Source organism: Cupressus sempervirens, chromosome 6 (genome assembly GCF_028749045.1).
Source record: "Cupressus sempervirens isolate cs-2001-9-10 chromosome 6, ASM2874904v1, whole genome shotgun sequence".
Lineage (NCBI taxonomy): Eukaryota > Viridiplantae > Streptophyta > Pinopsida > Cupressales > Cupressaceae > Cupressus > Cupressus sempervirens.
In genome coordinates this window covers 326,370,722-326,388,012 of record NC_143123.1, presented here as the reverse complement: position 1 = coordinate 326,388,012, position 17,291 = coordinate 326,370,722, and the positions used below count along the sequence as shown (strand labels likewise).

Below are 17,291 nucleotides of genomic sequence, written 5' to 3'. Positions count from 1 at the left end.
CATTTTTAATAACTATAAAATTATAAATAATAAATATATAACACCATTTGCCATTTTAACATGTTTTAATTTTTTAGTTATTAAGAGATTTATAAAATAATACAATTATATAAATTAATCCTTAATATATTCTACTAGATCTGTGATTTATCCGTATTAAATAGACCTTGTTCCAATTTATTTGGTTAAACTTTGCATTTTGGGAATCGCACCTAATTTGTGTTTCTAGTTTCATTATTTAAATGTGATTTGTGCTTTCTAGATTCAGACTATTTTAGAAATTGTTACAAAGTATGTTTGATCTCAAACTTATCTATTATTTGATTTTTCATTCTTGTACAGTGGACTTGTGTGTGTCACTGAAACAGGATGACTGGTGGTGGCAGATCAAAGGACCCTTTATGGAAACATGGTATCCCAGGAGCAAACATAGGAGATGTCCAATGTATCCATTGCTTTAAATGCATGACTTCAGGCATAAGCTGATTGAAATATTATCTTGCAAAGATTCCATGCAATGATATTACACTGTGTGAGAAGTGTCCAGAAGAGGCTACAAGAGAGGCTATGACAAGCCTTCAAAAATATGCACAAAGTAAGGCAGCAAAAAAGAGTATATTCGAGGCCATGGCAGCCCTAATGGGAGCTTTTAGTTCTACAAGATAACAAACAGGTGGAGAAAGTTCTTCTTCTAGTGGGCCTCAGATACAAGGATTGGGAAGTGTCAGTGGGTCTTTAGTATATTTTTGGGTTACACGTAACACTCCTGGTGCTCAACCCGGCTTACTAGGTACTGCATGGAACAAAGAGATGCATGAGAAGACAAAGGTGACAATTACGAGATTTTGGATTCGGAATGATCTTTCCTTCGATGCTTTATGTAGTCCATATTGGGATCAAGTGGTAACTTCCATTCCTTTGTCTGGTAAGGGGTTCAAGTCCCCAACTCCCTCTGAGGTGAGTGGGCCGTTGTTAGATGACGAGGTAAGAAACATTCATCAACTTGTGGAAGAGTAAAGAAAAGTTTGGCAACAGAAAGGTTGCACTATTATATCTGATGGGTGGACTAATGGCAGGAATAGGACGTTCATCAATTTTATAGTTGCTTTAGGGAGGCAGTTGGTATTTATAAAATCAGTTGATGCCTTTGATCAAGTAAAAAATGCAGAAAATTTGTGTAACATGTTGGATGAGGTGGTAATAGAAGTGGGAGTGGCTAATGTCATCCAGATTGTGACTAATAATGCAGTTGCATATGTGGCAGCCGGTAGACATCTGATGGAGAGACATCCTGCATTTTTTTGGAGCCCTTGTGCTGCCCATTGTCTCAACTTGCTTCTTGAGGATCTAGGGAAATTGAGCTAGGTGGAGAAGGTGGTTGAAGATGGAAGGAATATTGCGAAGTACATCTACAATCATACATGGGTCTTGAGTCTTATGAGAGAGTACACTAGTGGTAAGGGTCTTGTACGAGTAGGGCTCACACACATTGCTACTAATTTTCTAAACTTGCAAAGCATATCAGAGACATTGTTATACCTCAGGCGCATGTTTCTTGATAAGAAATGGTTAGAGAGTCCTTATGCCAGGAAGCCTAAAGTAGAGAAGATTGTGAGGATTGTGTCTGATGGTAGCTTTGAAAAGCTAATGGAGGAGACCCTCAAAGTAAATATTTTCTTTGGCTAATTTTGTATGTTTTATTATGTCCAGGTATCAGAACCATTCATGAAGGTTCTACGAATTGTGGATGGGGACAAAAACCCCATTGGGTTTCTATATGAGGCTATGGATAGCGCAAAAGAGGCCATTCAACACTTGTATAGGTCAAATGAGACCAAATATAGACCCATATGGAACATCATTGATCGTAGATGGAACCAATAACTTCACCAACACATTCACGCAGCTACCTACTTTTTGAACCCCACGTACTATTTCTCCAACACTTTTAAAGCAGATGCAGAGGTTCAAATTGGCTTGGACACATGTATTTGAAGATTGGTTGTTGATATGTATCTCCGAGACGTCATACTTGATGAGTTGTAGAGCTACAAGAGGGAAGAAGGGCCATTGTTTTCTTCTCTTGATTGCAAGTGTAGGAGATACACCTTGTAGCCAAGTAAAATAGAACATGCATTTAGTTTTATGATCATACCATTTATTTCGCTCATGAAGTTTATTGGAGGTTTTACCACATCATAAATGATTTTTTTAAGCCTTGCAGATATGTGGTGGGAAGATTATGGTGTCACAATGCCTAATCTTCAACAACTTGCCATCCGAATTTTATTGCAGCCTTGTAGTGCTTCTGGCTGTGAGAGAAATTGGAGCACTTTTCAAAACATACACACAAAGAAACATAATAGGTTGACTCAAAAATGCCTAAATGACTTGGTTTATGTGAAGCACAACCTTCTCTTGCATGAGAAGAAGGTGAAAGGGCAAGCTTCATATGCAACACTAGACTTGGATGACATTGATCCATATTCAACAGATTGGATTGCTCCTCCTGAGGGTGAGGGTGCAGATGCAGATGTGGGTGAACCTTTATTGATAGATGAGCAGCTAGTTGAGTTTGGGATAGAGGCAGATGATTGGGATGCGGATGTGGTAGTACGTGAGGAGGAACCTAAGCTTGGTCATCCATCAGAGGCTTCTGTGGAGCGTGAGGCACCTACTAGGGCACCTGTTGAAGATGTTGCTATGGCAACTACTTCAACACCACTCACCCAACAACAACGATTTTTTTTGAGTTTTACTCGTAGACGCAATTTATGATTGCTACTTTTAGTTTTCATTGATACTGAAACTTGAACTTAATATGTATTCAAAAGTTGTAGTTTCAAACTTTCAAGGAGTTTGATTGCTATATGTATTGAACTTATTTATATTTTGATGTTATACTTGTTTTTTGGTTTATGATTCTATTACTATATTAATCTACTAAGTTTTAGTTGCTATGAAATTATGAATTATTGTTTAACTCAAAACATTGCTTCATATATGGTAGATATCTCAAATCATTATATGTTCTACAAGTTTAGTGTGTATGCATGCACTTTTAAGAATATTTTAAGAAATTGTATATTTTCAAATGTTTGATAAAAGTGTCGATTTATTGCCGAATTCTTCTCTGAGTTTTTGCCGATTTTGATATTTTCAAAATTTTTAGGTCAGCCGAGATATTGCCGATACCAAATTTTTAAACTATGATATATAGAATAAAGTTTTTCTTAATTTGTGATTTTACGACTTTCAGAGGCTATTGGTCTCTTCCTTTGCCTGAGAACTACTCCTATTCCTTCTCCTGATGCATCACATTGTAATTCAAATGGTTCAATGAAGTCTGGAATGCCTAAGATTGGATAAGAACTCATAATTTCCTTAAATTTATCAAAGGCTTTTTGTGCTTCCTCATTCCATGTGAAAGCTCCTTTCTTTGTTAAATCTATAAGGAGGGATGCTAGTTTGGAAAAACCATTTACAAATTGCTTGTAGAAACTACATAAACCTACAAATCCTCTAAGCTGGGTTAGGGATTTGGGCCTCCGCCACCCTTTGATGGCACTAATGGTTTCTTCATCTACACTCACACCTTTGACACTAATTTTGTGTCCTAAATATAGGATTCCTCTAGTCCAAATTTACATTTTGAAAACTTAGCATATAGAGATTCTTCTTCCAAAATCCTCAAAACTTCCTCAATATGGTGAAGGCATTCCTTCCAACTTTTACTGTAGTTGAATATATTTCAAAAATATGAGTAAAAATTATCTTAACTAATGTATAAAGATATGATTCATACATGATTGAAAGGTTCCTGGAGCATTAGTGAGACGAAAAGGGAGGATGAGAAATTCAAAGTGTCCATAATGGCATTTGAAGGTTGTCTTAAGTACATTCTCTTTCCTCATTCTTATTTGATGGTAACCTGATTGTAGGTCAATTTTTGAAAAATAGCATGCACCCTGTAGTTCATCCATTAATTCATCAATTCTAGGAATAAGATATCTATTTATTATTATTTTCTTGTTTCAAGCACAATAATCAATGCACACTCCCACGGTGCCATCTTTCTTTTTTACTAATACCATCGAGGATGCAAAGGGGCTATTGTGGGGTTGGATATGTCCCATGTCCAAGAGTTCTTTAATTGCCTTTTCGATCTCTTCCTTGTATTTTTGAGGGTGTCTGTAAGGAGTTGTTAGTACCAATTTTGCCCCTTCTAATTCTATGGGATGTTCAAAACCACTATTGGGAGGAAGCCCTAGAGGAATCTCTTCAAAAACTCTTCGATGTTTCTTTAATATAGGTTGGATATCTATATGGATAGTTTATCCTTGTGCAATTGACTTATCTAGTATCATGCATTGTGTCATCCATTCACTCTAATCGTGACTGAGTATTTTTTCCATTTCTTTGCAAGTGAATATTTTTTGGGAGCCATCATGTAATCCCTTTAGTGTAATTTCTTGTCCTTTGTGATTGAAGCAGATTTGTGAGTTAGGACCATCCATAATAAACCTTCCTAATGAGTTTATCCAAGGCATTTCGAGGAATATCATTTTAAATATTTGCCACATAGAAGTTTCTTTTAATTGTGTGTCCTCTGAGGGTGACCTCTAGGTCAGGTACAATCTTGGTGCAACACTCGATAGTTCCATTCCCAAAGGCTACTTTATATCGATTGAATTCTTATCTTTGTAATTTCCTTCTAGATACAATGTTTTTACTAATGAAATCATGAGAGGCCCTTGTATCCACCAAGGCAATTATTCTTTGTCCTTTAATGTTACGCTTGATCCGAATGGTTCTATTCTCGTTCTCTTCTGAGATGATTGCTAATACTCCCTATTCATTTCATCAATCTTTTATTTCTTGCTTGATTTCTTATCTTCGCATACTTCTATTTGGTTCAATCATCCTCTTTTACAATGTTGGCCCCGATCCCACAATTTTTTATATTAAAAAAAAGGTTTTTCTAGTGCAACTCTTCTTTTTGCTAACATTGGTGTTCTGTGCTCAAGGGTTTATTACAAATAAAGCATAACCTTTCTCTGTCATCTCTCATAGGTCCTTATTTTGATAGGGTGATTTTGGTGGGAAATTCCTGGATCTTTCCTTGGGTGTGTTAGATTCAATTTTCTTGGTTTTCCGAATAGCCTCTTCAAGGGTTAGAGGTTCAAAGGGTTTTACTTGGGCTTTAACAGATTCTTTTAGTCATTCTATGAATATGTATGTGAGTTTCTCTTCAGATAAATTAGGGACCATTATGTTTAGGTCTTGAAATTTATTGGCAAATTCTTCTACTAACCCGATTTGTTTGAGATGGGTAAGTTCTTGGTAATACCATTCAGGATCTCCTAGATCAAATCTACTCATCAATTTTTGGGTGAGCTTACTATAGAAGGTGATTTTTTTTAGTCCTAAGGAGTTTTGGCCATAGTGCCAATAGTTGTGGGCTGATTCAATTAAATGAAGTATCTTTTTCCAAGCTTGAGCAGTTTCTTCCCCAGATCCATCGAAACAAGGTAGTTTAACCTTATTTATTTTTTGTTGAAGGTCTTTATCTACATGATGTTTCCAAAGGGTTTAGATTCATAGTATTCTTTAAAGGAAATAAGTTGTCGAAGGTTGGGATCCAAGTGGGCATACATTTGTCAAATTTCTTCCACGCTATAAGTGGTGGCTCCTTCCTCCCTAATAGGTTCCTCTCTTGGAATGAATGATGGAAAAGTTTCTCATGGAACTGAAACTTGTGATGAAGGCTCGTTTTCCTCGTGAGAAGAGTGGGGATCTCTTTGTAAGTTGGGTCTTTCATTCTGATTATTATTGTTGCTTAATTTTTGAATAGTTTCAAGTATAATTCTATTAGAATTTTCAGTCCTTTCAAATCATTCATTAGTTTGTTCTATAAAGTTCCTTAGTTCCTAAGCTATTTGCTTGGCCATAGTTCCTGAAATCAACTTCTCATAGGGTGGCCGGAATAAGTTCTGATACCACAATAATGTTCTTGGTTAGTAGTGTTAATTGATTCATCTCTACCTGCACATATAGGTTTATTAGAAACACAATAATAATATTTCTATCCTTCTACCGTCTAAGTTAACCCCAATCTTAAGGATGTCTCCAGATCAGGCTTCCTAGTCGTCTTCTCAAGAGCACACCCCTTAAGATTCTTCTTGGACGAGCATCCTCTATTCAAGGCCAATCACATATGCATCTGTTGACAACATCAGAATATTCTAGCATATTTATTCTTGGCCATGGTGGACAATAGAGATCTCAATATCTCACATGCTCCATGCTTCGAGTCAATATTCATGGTGTTGACCCCATAGGTCAACACCATATTACCACTTTTCCATTACTCCTTATTTAAGGAATTAGTTATCACCAATATATTCATTATTGTAATAAATAAACAAGGACGCATAGCGTCAAGTTCCTGCCGAAAGCTTATAAGATCAAAGTATTAAACTATTAAAAATGTATGCAATATAGCTAGGTACTGTAGTTGTTCTACTTCTTGCTAAAGTAGCTTATCCAGATCTTGCTTCCGCTGTTGCCTTTACAAAAAAAAGATCCAAATTCTTATGTTTGTGCCCTTTCAATAGTAGGGGATAGACAGATTCTGACCCAAGCTTATGGAGAGGAGGGCGTCCATCTTATATATTATATATTTTATACAACCAGTCATCTTAGTAGAATGTCAATTGATTTCTTAATACTTATGTATGTTTAGCTTAAGTCTTATATAATTCAAGTATTTAGATTCTCCTTTAAGCGAAATTAAATTGTAATTTACAATGTTCAATTTGCAACTTTTACAAAAGAATTTTATTCTAAGACTTATATGTTTATATTACTATTTTATGACTTTTATTAAACGTTATTTTTAATTTTTGTAATTAACAAATATAAAGATAGAAAAAAATGATATAAAACTTTATTTCGTTATTTGTTAAACTAATTCACATTATCAAACTAGATTTTCCAAATATTTACATTGTAGAAAAGTCTAAAGTTAAGGAGAAATATATTTTAATTTAATTTTTCAAGAAAACATATGTCAAAACATGAAGAAGATATTCTTACATATTGTCAAACTTATTTATTTCATTTCAGCAAGTTGCCTTATCATATTAATGGTAGCAAAGATATTCTTACATATTGTCAAACTTATTTATTTCATTTGAGTGAGTTGTCTATCATATTAATGGTAGTAATAAAGTTTCAACAAAAAAAAAATTAAAGTGAAAAAATAAAAGCTAACTCATGACTGTAGCAAGGATGCAACCAATAAGATTAGAAATAAATACTTTTTTGCAAATTAGTAAAATATCAATATATTTTAAAACTATACAGAGTTAAAAGTGTTTGAAAAATAAAAGAATATGATTGGATACTTTAATTGGAAAGTAGCATTTCACCGAATGCTATAGTATCCTGCCTTCGGCAGGAACTAATAAATAACACTATCTTTTATATTCCACACATCTAATATGCACATTCAATACTTAGGAGAATTAAAATCATCTATATTATTGCACACCACATTCGTACCTTAATAGTGGGTCCCTCGTATGGATTTGATGGCATGTGATCTTACTTGGCCTGTATTAACTTAAGACTTGATGCCAGATTGCTGTCGGGTTTCCCTGTCCACATGGCTTCGAGGCAGAATCTTCATTCACGAGGTGACGGTGTCTTTGCCAGTTTGACTTGCGGTCAGGTGTGCATAGGATGTGATTGTGTTAGGTGGCCGAGTATGTGTCCAGCGTCTGTGGATTGTCCCTCGCATGCAGATTGGATGATAATGCTGAAGCCGTTGTCCACTTCATATGTTACGTCTGATATCCCATGGTCCCTTTTGTCTTTGGTGAATAGCTTTATCATATGGGTATGAGAAGCCACAACCCAAGTTGGGTCTCTACTGTTTTATGGGTTCCCCCTTTTTATTAAATATAGTTTATAACTATAATGTTTGGTCTATTTCGATATGTGAATACAAGTGCTATTTTGTAGATGAAGACTATTATTAATCTAACACATAAGTATTATTAATTCAATTTATAAATAACTTTATAAATGATCTATTTTATTACCATAAAGATAAGTAATAATATTTCATTTAGTCATTCTTAATTATATTATTTAATCAATTTACATAATATTTTATTTTAGCTAAGGTCAATTGCAGACTGTGTTACTGTATTTAAGGTTGGATTTTGGTATTATGAAGTTATTGGGTTGCTAGTTATTTTAGTGGTTTTTATTACATGAGCAATCTGCTATATTCTGATGTTTGTTTGAGAGAAAATTCGGGAAAAAATATCTAGTAGGATATTACAGATATTGCTCGAAAATATTTGTCAAAATAGAAAACATGGCAGACCACTTCAATAGGGTGACCTCTAATAATCAGATTATAATAATTGAATTCAATATTTTATGGCATAATGATATGGGAGAGAGTTGTGTTCCTTATTTGTAAGCTCATCTATCTAGTTGCATAGCACTTCATCTTAATTAAGAGGAATAAGCGTCTCAAAGTATGCCAGAAGTGCATACTTATTTAATTTGAGTATACATGATAGTGTGACCACGAGCAAGTTTAGTTATCCAAAAAAATTTGTGACTTACTCCAATCTTGCATCACCAACAATTGTATGGCTAATGATACTCAAGACTCGTAATAATATCATGACTTGTCTTGAATGGTAAAAATTGTCCCAAAATGTGTATCTTTGCCAATTTGGTTTTATTTGAAGATTCTTTGGTTTGAATTATCCATTAAGTCCTTATGCCCTTCACATGATCACTCAATACTTTTAATTCTACTTTTTGTAGCTCTTGTAAATAGGGATCTATATTTTTAGGGCATATAGCCTCTTATCTGATCATTTCCTCCTTTTTTAGAAAGCTCTTGTTTTTTCTCTAAAAATGCATCTAAGTTTACTGGTTTGAGTTAGGGTTCAAGTTCAGGATTGAAGAGTTGGCTCATTGGTACGACAAAATTTTGAAATGGGGTTCAAGTTCGTTTGGGTTCGTTAGTACAAAACATGTAAAGCTTATATATACACATATGTATGCAACCTAAAAGAATGAAGATTAGAATGCAACACAGTATCATAAAAACAAAAAAAAATATTATAAACCTGTAATCATAGCATTGTATCTATTATCAATGCCAAAAATATCAAAATAATACCAAGTTCAAGTATCATTTATTTACTTTTAACAATTAGGACTTTATAATAAGCTTCATCTTCATCTTCTTCTTCATCATCATCATCATCATCAAAGGCATTTGTTGATTCACAAATAGTGTCAATTTCAATGAGATCAAGTGCACTAGTAACATTTTGTAATGAGCCCAAGATGGCTCACCCCTTGGCAATGCGATATAATATGAATTCTAGATGTTTATTGAATTGCAATTTATCACAATTCCAAATTACCACACTTGAGTGATTAAAAGATAAAGCAATTATCTTTGAAACACAATGATGAAGATCAAATCAACTCTAATTATAAGAAAACATTTGTAGACTATTTGTTATGCCCGCTGGAAAACTGAAATCTTGAACGGAAAACCAATTCTTTAAACACTGAGATTTATAACAAAAAAAATAAAAATAAAAGTTTCTTCTTCAAACTAATTATGAGATCACCAATGCTAGGCATCAACTCTACATGAGAGCACAACCCCACATCAAGTGATATCCTACCTAAGTCTTGAAGGGACGCAGTAGTGTCATGAACTGGCATACAAACAACTAAAGAATCCACTAGCACCATGCTAAACACTGAAGAGTCTAGCACAACAGGAATCATTCTGCAATCCTCCATTGATGCTCTCATCTCCTTTGTATCCACTACAAGCATATCCTGGACAAAAGTTACTCCTACATCATCATGTCCGTCATCCCCAACCGGGGAAGCAAATTTGCCACCAACCACCTCAACATGCAACTGAATTGGATTTGGGGCTGGTGTAAACTGTATCAGCTCCAACTCCACAGTAACTTCCTCCAAACATGATGGAGACTCCTAAAGAACCAATGAGTACACAGAAGAGAGTTGACAGTCACCTTAGGCTCCTGGGTGAGCTCAAACTCTTCCTCCTCTTTCACTAACAATGTCTCATAAAAAATGCTTCCCTACACCAAGAGGTAATCCCTATTATCAACTAATTGTGAATAAATATGCTTCAAGATCTTGATAGCCTTTTGGAGCGCATGAACCTCTGCTAGGGAAAGGAAACTATCACTGTGCTCATATGTCATAAAAGCACCCCAACTAGATGTCACTAATATTTGACGAACAATATCATAATGCTCAAGAGTTGGAGAGATGTCGCTATCACTCACCTTCGACTAACTAGTCACATGATGCCTCTATAACCCCTGACTTTTGTGCAAGTCCTCTGCCTTCCTAACTGCACTGTGATAGGAGACTAAATCTAAACTACTCACCCATGATTGCTAACATCATGTGTGCTCCCGTCCTTGCACATATTAATAATCGAGGTACAACTACTTGGTACCTCTACTAATTAATGCCTCCTCTGAAGAAGTGGAAGCTCTCATTGTATTGATCTCCTTGTGTGTATTTTCTCCCTCCTCGACAGAAAGTCCCTATAAATCTTGATCCTCATACCCACCCAAAAACCCCTGGAGTCAACACCGAGTACCTGGCAAGGAATAATAGGCCTACAACAGCTCATAGCATCCTCAAATGAATCATCAGGGGCGTCCATACTATCTGTTTCCACAACTCTTGACTTCACATCCACTACTATCACATGACCCTGCATACACGACTCAATGTAATATTGTGAATCAGTAATGCCATAGCCTAAACTAATCTCTATTGACTCTGTCATAACACCCAGATCACTAAAATCACAGCTAGGTGACTCCATACATGCATTGGTCCCACTTGAGGAAGTCACTGCCTCCTGCACTGAATCATCACTGTGACAACTATCATAGACATCAATGCTCACTCTCTACACCGTCTCCAAAAAAAAAAACCCTTCCTCAAGAGATTCTAAATGATCAACGGTAACAATTGCCTCAATAGCCTCTACACTATATGCAGCAACAACTTTGGAATCCTCAACTTGTTGAAGCTCAATGCTAGCGTCCACCAATGGCCCTGACACATCCACATGTATTTGTGTGGAAAGTCCATCGTCAAGACTATGGATAGGACTAGTGGGTGTCGTACTAAACATAGGTACATCGGCATCATGGACACCAACTGGAAGAACTCAAGCTTCCTTCCCTACATCCTCAGTGCTAGTCTAATAAAAATGGAAACCATGTACTAGGCTTCCTTATCAACCATCATTAGATCTGACAGTCTTGCCTCCAATCTGTTTTGATGAAGCTTAAGTCTTTCAATACTCTCCCTCAACCTATTTATTTTTTCACTATTCTCTACATTGCTTTGCTGGCTCCCATAACTACTAGTTCTCCTATGTCTGTCCATAAATGAAATAAATACGCGAGTGCTGATCACTCTAAACACAACAACAGATCAAACATATTAAGAAATTTCCTACCCTACAGGATGGCAAGAAACAACTTTAATACCACTGTAATGAGCCCCAGCTGGCTCACCCCTCTACAATACTAAAATAATAAGAATTCCAAATGTTTATTGATTTGCACTTTACCACAATTCTGAATCACCACACTGTGAATAAAAGATAAAGCAATTATCTCTAAGCCACAATGATGATGATCAAATCAATTCAGATTGCAAGACAACATTTGCAGACTATTTGTGATGCCCATTAGAAAACTGAAATCTTGAACGGAAAACCAGTTCTTTAAACACTAAAACTTATTGCAAAAAAAAACTTTCTTCTTCAAACTAATCATGAGATCACCAATGATAGCAATCTGCTCTGCATAACAATTAAGCATTCATTTTACTGAATTATTTTAAAACCTTACAATAATAATTAAGGAACCTTTTTGTGTGTTCTGAATCTTTCATTTTGGAAACATGGGCCTGTGTTCAATGGACACAGCTAAAGGATGAAAATCACGTGAACTGTACATGGTCACGGGTGAATAGCAAAAATCTCCAGCACTAAGCATTTAATTGCAGCAGGAAAGATGTAGGTATTTCATAACAGATTGCCCTTCAACCTAGGCAAAATATCAGATATGAAAATGCTGCCCAAAACATGTGATTGTTTTAGGAGAATGGAGCCAAATTAATGTGAACCAAGGCACATGAATTCAGTCTGAAATAATCTGTAGAGATTTCACACACTAATAGTCTGAGAGAACAATGCCACAACAATTATGTAATTGGCACTGGACTTGCAGATATAAGTCACTGGTAGCAATAAGTAATGGCGTGCCAGTCGAGGACTCTCAATCACCAAATCTTCCACACAATTTCATCCAACAGCAAATGTAATTTTCTTGCAATAATACAACAGGGAAAATCAGAAAACCCAGGATTGTAAATTACTAGCATAAACCACTAGACCCTTTAGCATAAGTTACCTTCTCAGCAACAATGAACACAGTATGAGAAGATACTGAATTTCTCCAACAGAGAATTGCTCTTCAGTCACAATGGATACAGGAAGAGGAAGCACCAGAATCAATCCCTTAGATCAAGACCACTATACTTTAGCAGTGGAATTGAATACACAACTCAAAACCCTCATGAAGAAAATAACAAAAGAAAATAAACAATTAGATGATCAATTCTCATAATGCAAGCCATATTTATAATCTTCATTGTGCAACTTAGCTTCAACTACACATCCTTCACCTAAAAGCTTTTTTGCTTTATACTTAGGCACATAATATAATTTATTAATTTTCTTTTGGCTCCCAAAAATTACCTTTTCAACTATATCATGATACTTTGACATGCGAGGTCATTATTTCTTGTGCCCAAGATTCAAAACTTTTTAACCCAATTCCAATGCCCAACATAAAATACTAGCAAAAATAGCAACCTCGGCATATTTAGTTGAATAATAATCATAATCACCCATCTTGTGAAATTGATTGAAGAAGCATTAGAATCAAAATCTAACAACACAAGAGTGATCTTGATGAAGAAAAACAATGAATGAAGCTAATGGTCTGACTTACTAAAAATAGGCGCTCCATCCAAGATTCTTGGAGCCCAAACCAAAAGTCAAAAATAAAAGCTAAGAGCATCACTCAACTCCTCTAACTCAACTGAGCTCACCAAAACTAATTGTTAACTTACTATAAATAGCAAGTCCCTCAAAATGTAGCCAAAACTCACCATAGGCCATTGGAAAGCCTAATAACTCCAAAACTGAGACCCTCAAATCCATTGTCAACTCACGAGGGTCACGATGATGAACTGACCAAACCAACTACAGGAACCAGCTAAAACTGAGGGAATTACACATTCCTTATTTCCAAGTTGTCAAACACTTATTACTTTTTCATTGTACAAAGAGCTTTTTGTTTGTAATAAACATCCTACTTCAAAAATGTTATATAAGTATCTTGCAACTCCCTTCGCCTATTGAAGATATTGTTATATGTTTTAATATCTATATAGAGCTTCCAATTAATTGATCAGGGTTAATTATAAGCAATTGGATATATAAAAAAAACACTAGAAGAAATCTTGATGGCTAGTTTAATTTGATGTAATAAATATATGAACTTGAGCAATTTTTGTTTTGTAATGTTAAAAATCTTTATTCCAATTGTGTAATTAGCATTTTTTACACTTAACTATGGAATGTTTCTCAATGGAATTATACCTGGTTCACACTTAGTCTTCCTAGGTCGGCCCTGGTTCGACCTAGGATCAGCTTGGAGGAACCAACCTGCTTGGGTTCGAACCCAAGTGGAACCCAAAAGGAAACCAAGACAAGGACCAAGGATTGGTTTGGAATTTGTCTGGTTCAAAGGGCCAAGGGAAGAACTGGGTAACTAAGGTTTTAATCCATAAATCTGTAATATCAGTGTATCAACCCTAGCTGGGCTGCCACAGTTTTATCAGTTAAAAAAATTAACTTTGGTCTTCCCCATCAAGACAGTTCCTGGCATAGAAAAAATGTGGAATCAGTGTCATTGTCTGTATGTCTGACAACTCTCTGCTGATGCTTCATTATAGCAGGCTCTGAGAGGAAGGTCCAAGAATCAATTTTCTATCATTTTTGAGAAGGGTGGTAATCTCTATCCTCAAACTCTATCACACAAGCAAACAACAGACAAATTCTGCTACTACTGTCAATTATTCCAGGCATATGGAAGTGATTTAAACAGATACATCATGCACATAACATCTTAGTGATGGTGCCACTACAAGATAAATACTCATAACAGATGAAAAATCTTACTATCAATTATACGGAGCAGGTTGGATCTACCACGGATCCTTGTCAACCACCTGGATTCAAAGAGTTTCTAATACAGCAGACACACCTATGCAATATTTTAGTACATTAACAATATTTTGTTGAGACTATCTTTATTTGGAATTTCAACCATGTGCTTAAGTTGTATGAAGATAACATCCATGAGTAGTAATTAATGGTAATAATATTCCTTCATGTATAAATATAATGGTTATAAAGCACATTAGCACCTTTGCTAGTCAGATGAATATTAAAATGAATCTGCCATTTTGGGCTTATAACTTGTGCCCTCCAATCTTTTCTACATTGTTTTATTAAATTGAAGAGATGGCATCTCACCAAAGTCAAATCACAGCATGTCTACAAATTTTATTTTATTTTATTTAAAGAAAATCAATAGTTTAGCAAACTCTAAATTTAATATATTAGTGGCAAAGAAATAAATGAATGACCTGGAACAACAACAAGGAATGCTGACAATTTCTGAATGAATGCCACAATCCCTTCTCCCAATTCTCTGTCTTTAAGGTCTGTAAAGTCAACAATTATATAAATCATCAGCATATCCAGTTTGTTTAGTAATTCTATATCATTTTTTTCCACAAACATTTTTATGGGGGGAGGGCGGGGGACGAATTGCATGCATGCGCTATGATAGCTCAAAGGAACAAAAGAGGCTTGAACAAAAGAACTAAGCACATTCAGTAATTCATCTGCAAAATAGGCCAATGAAACACACATTGCACCATGAATAATGTGGAGTAATTTTTAACACTGAATCGAAGATATTTCCATATATTTCTCTTAAGAAAGGATGTCTAAAGAATTTGCAGAAAAACCAACTAAACCAAACTTGCAAATTTGCTAATAGGATTAATGATTGTGGCCAACTAAATATAATTTTTAATTAATCATCCATGAAAAATTAGCTTTATAATAATGAAATGAATCAATATTAAATGATTATTAATCCAAGCATGGCAGCAATAAAATATAAAAATTTCATCAATTTAATTGCAATAAAAGGTCATGTGGCTGAAAAGTAAACAAATATCAAACAGCTGCATATGCAAATTGATTGTGTGTAATGGACACCCAGGAATGCCCAAAAGCTGAACCAAGGCTGGAATTATATTAATTCTAAAAATGATGCAATCAAGTACAAAGAGATGTATTCCAAAGGCCAAACCCTAAGGGAATGACGTCTAGAATGTTACAACAAAGAATGCACGTCCTCTATTGCCAAAAGAAGGGAGTGTGATTCACACATCCAAGCTCTTATCAAATGCAAGTCATCATCATCCGATACAATAATCCGATGCTCAACAATAAGACTTTCAGCCCTATTTATCCTTTTCTTCATCCTTCTAGAAGGAACTAAAACATTAATTAATTGCAAGCGCTAGAAGCTTCCTCCTTCCAATAATTAATGCATTCTCTAGAAATCCCTCCCTAGAAATAATTAATTAAATGACGAGAGGCTTCCGTCCTTCCAATAATTAATACATACCCTAGAAGCTACTCCCTTGTAATTAATAATTAAATTAATTAAATACAAAGTCACCTTTAAATTGAATGACTTTATAAGAAATTAATTTAATTTCTTCTTATCCTCCACTTCGACTTTGGAGAACGTGAAGGCTAAAACATGGGATCGTTACAAATCCGCCCTCCTTGAAATTGCTTGTCCTCAAGCAATTAAGTAACATAATGAATTCCAACCTCCACCTGGATCCCAATTGAAGTAGTATGCAACATCCTTGTGGACATTAAACCAACTACAAATCAACATCATTAAGATCAACCACATGTCCTGCAAATTAGCTCCCAAAACTTGTGCTGATGAAGTATAAGTCTGAATGTAGCCAGAAGGTGGCTCCATAGAAGATCTATAAAATGTCTTCTTCCTTGTATCCATCCACATAGTATATATTGGATTGGAATGCATATTATCACTATCATGCATTGAAAAAGATGTAGCTGCAGGTGAACCATATGTACTCATGCTAACTGTATCAACAATAGGTGTTGCTGCATCGAAATATATGGACATAGGAACAACATTAACTGCTGCAATAGAAAACTGAACCGAATTTGTAGTTGATGAAAACTCATAATCAACAACTTGTGTGGCTTCATTAGAAAATACATCAACCACTGCATTTATACCATTAAACTCCTCATTGGATGCTTCAACTAACATAGAAGTGGTTGCTGATATGATAGTATCCTTGCATTCTCCTAATTCCACTATTGCTACGTCATCATCCCCTGACAAGGCTTCATATGTGGTCTCCTGACTTTGCACGCATGCCTCTACTGACTCTGCCGAAATGCCCACATCATAGCTGGCTGGCTCCTGAGAAATCGACTACCTTCTGCTCTGGAGCAACATACAAATCATCAATGTTGATGCCCATCTGTCTAGCCATAAGCTGCAACATCATATCCATTCGCCTATTCTGCTCCTATTGCATACGTTGCCTCTTCTCTAATGTACCCAATAACTGTCTGAACATCACATCTTGATCTGGACTAATATACATCTTTATCCGGCTATCAATATGACCTCCATAGGATGGCAGAACTTATAGCTCTAATACCACTGTAATGGACACCCAGAAATGCCCAAAAGCTGAACCAAGGCTGGAATTATATTAATTCTAAAAATGATGCAATCAAGTACAAAGAGATGTATTCCAAAGGCCAAACCCTAAGGGAATGACGTCTAGAATGTTACAACAGAGAATGCACGTCCTCTATTGCCAAAAGAAGGGAGTGTGATTCACACATCCAAGCTCTTATCAAATGCAAGTCATCATCATCCGATACAATAATCCGATGCTCAACAATAAGACTTTCAGCCCTATTTATCCTTTTCTTCATCCTTCTAGAAGGA

At 35.5% G+C, this 17,291-nt stretch overlaps 1 protein-coding gene across 1 annotated transcript in view; it reads right to left on the bottom strand.

Moving 5' to 3' along the window:
• LOC149552483 (uncharacterized) overlaps window positions 1-17,291 on the bottom strand; it is a 395,852-nt gene that overhangs the window by 80,828 nt on the left and 297,733 nt on the right. Inside the window, exon 18 of the mRNA XM_089788064.1 lies at window positions 14,845-14,922. Coding sequence (XP_089644190.1) covers window positions 14,845-14,922 — 78 coding nt within the window. The remainder of the gene's footprint in view (window positions 1-14,844; window positions 14,923-17,291) is intronic.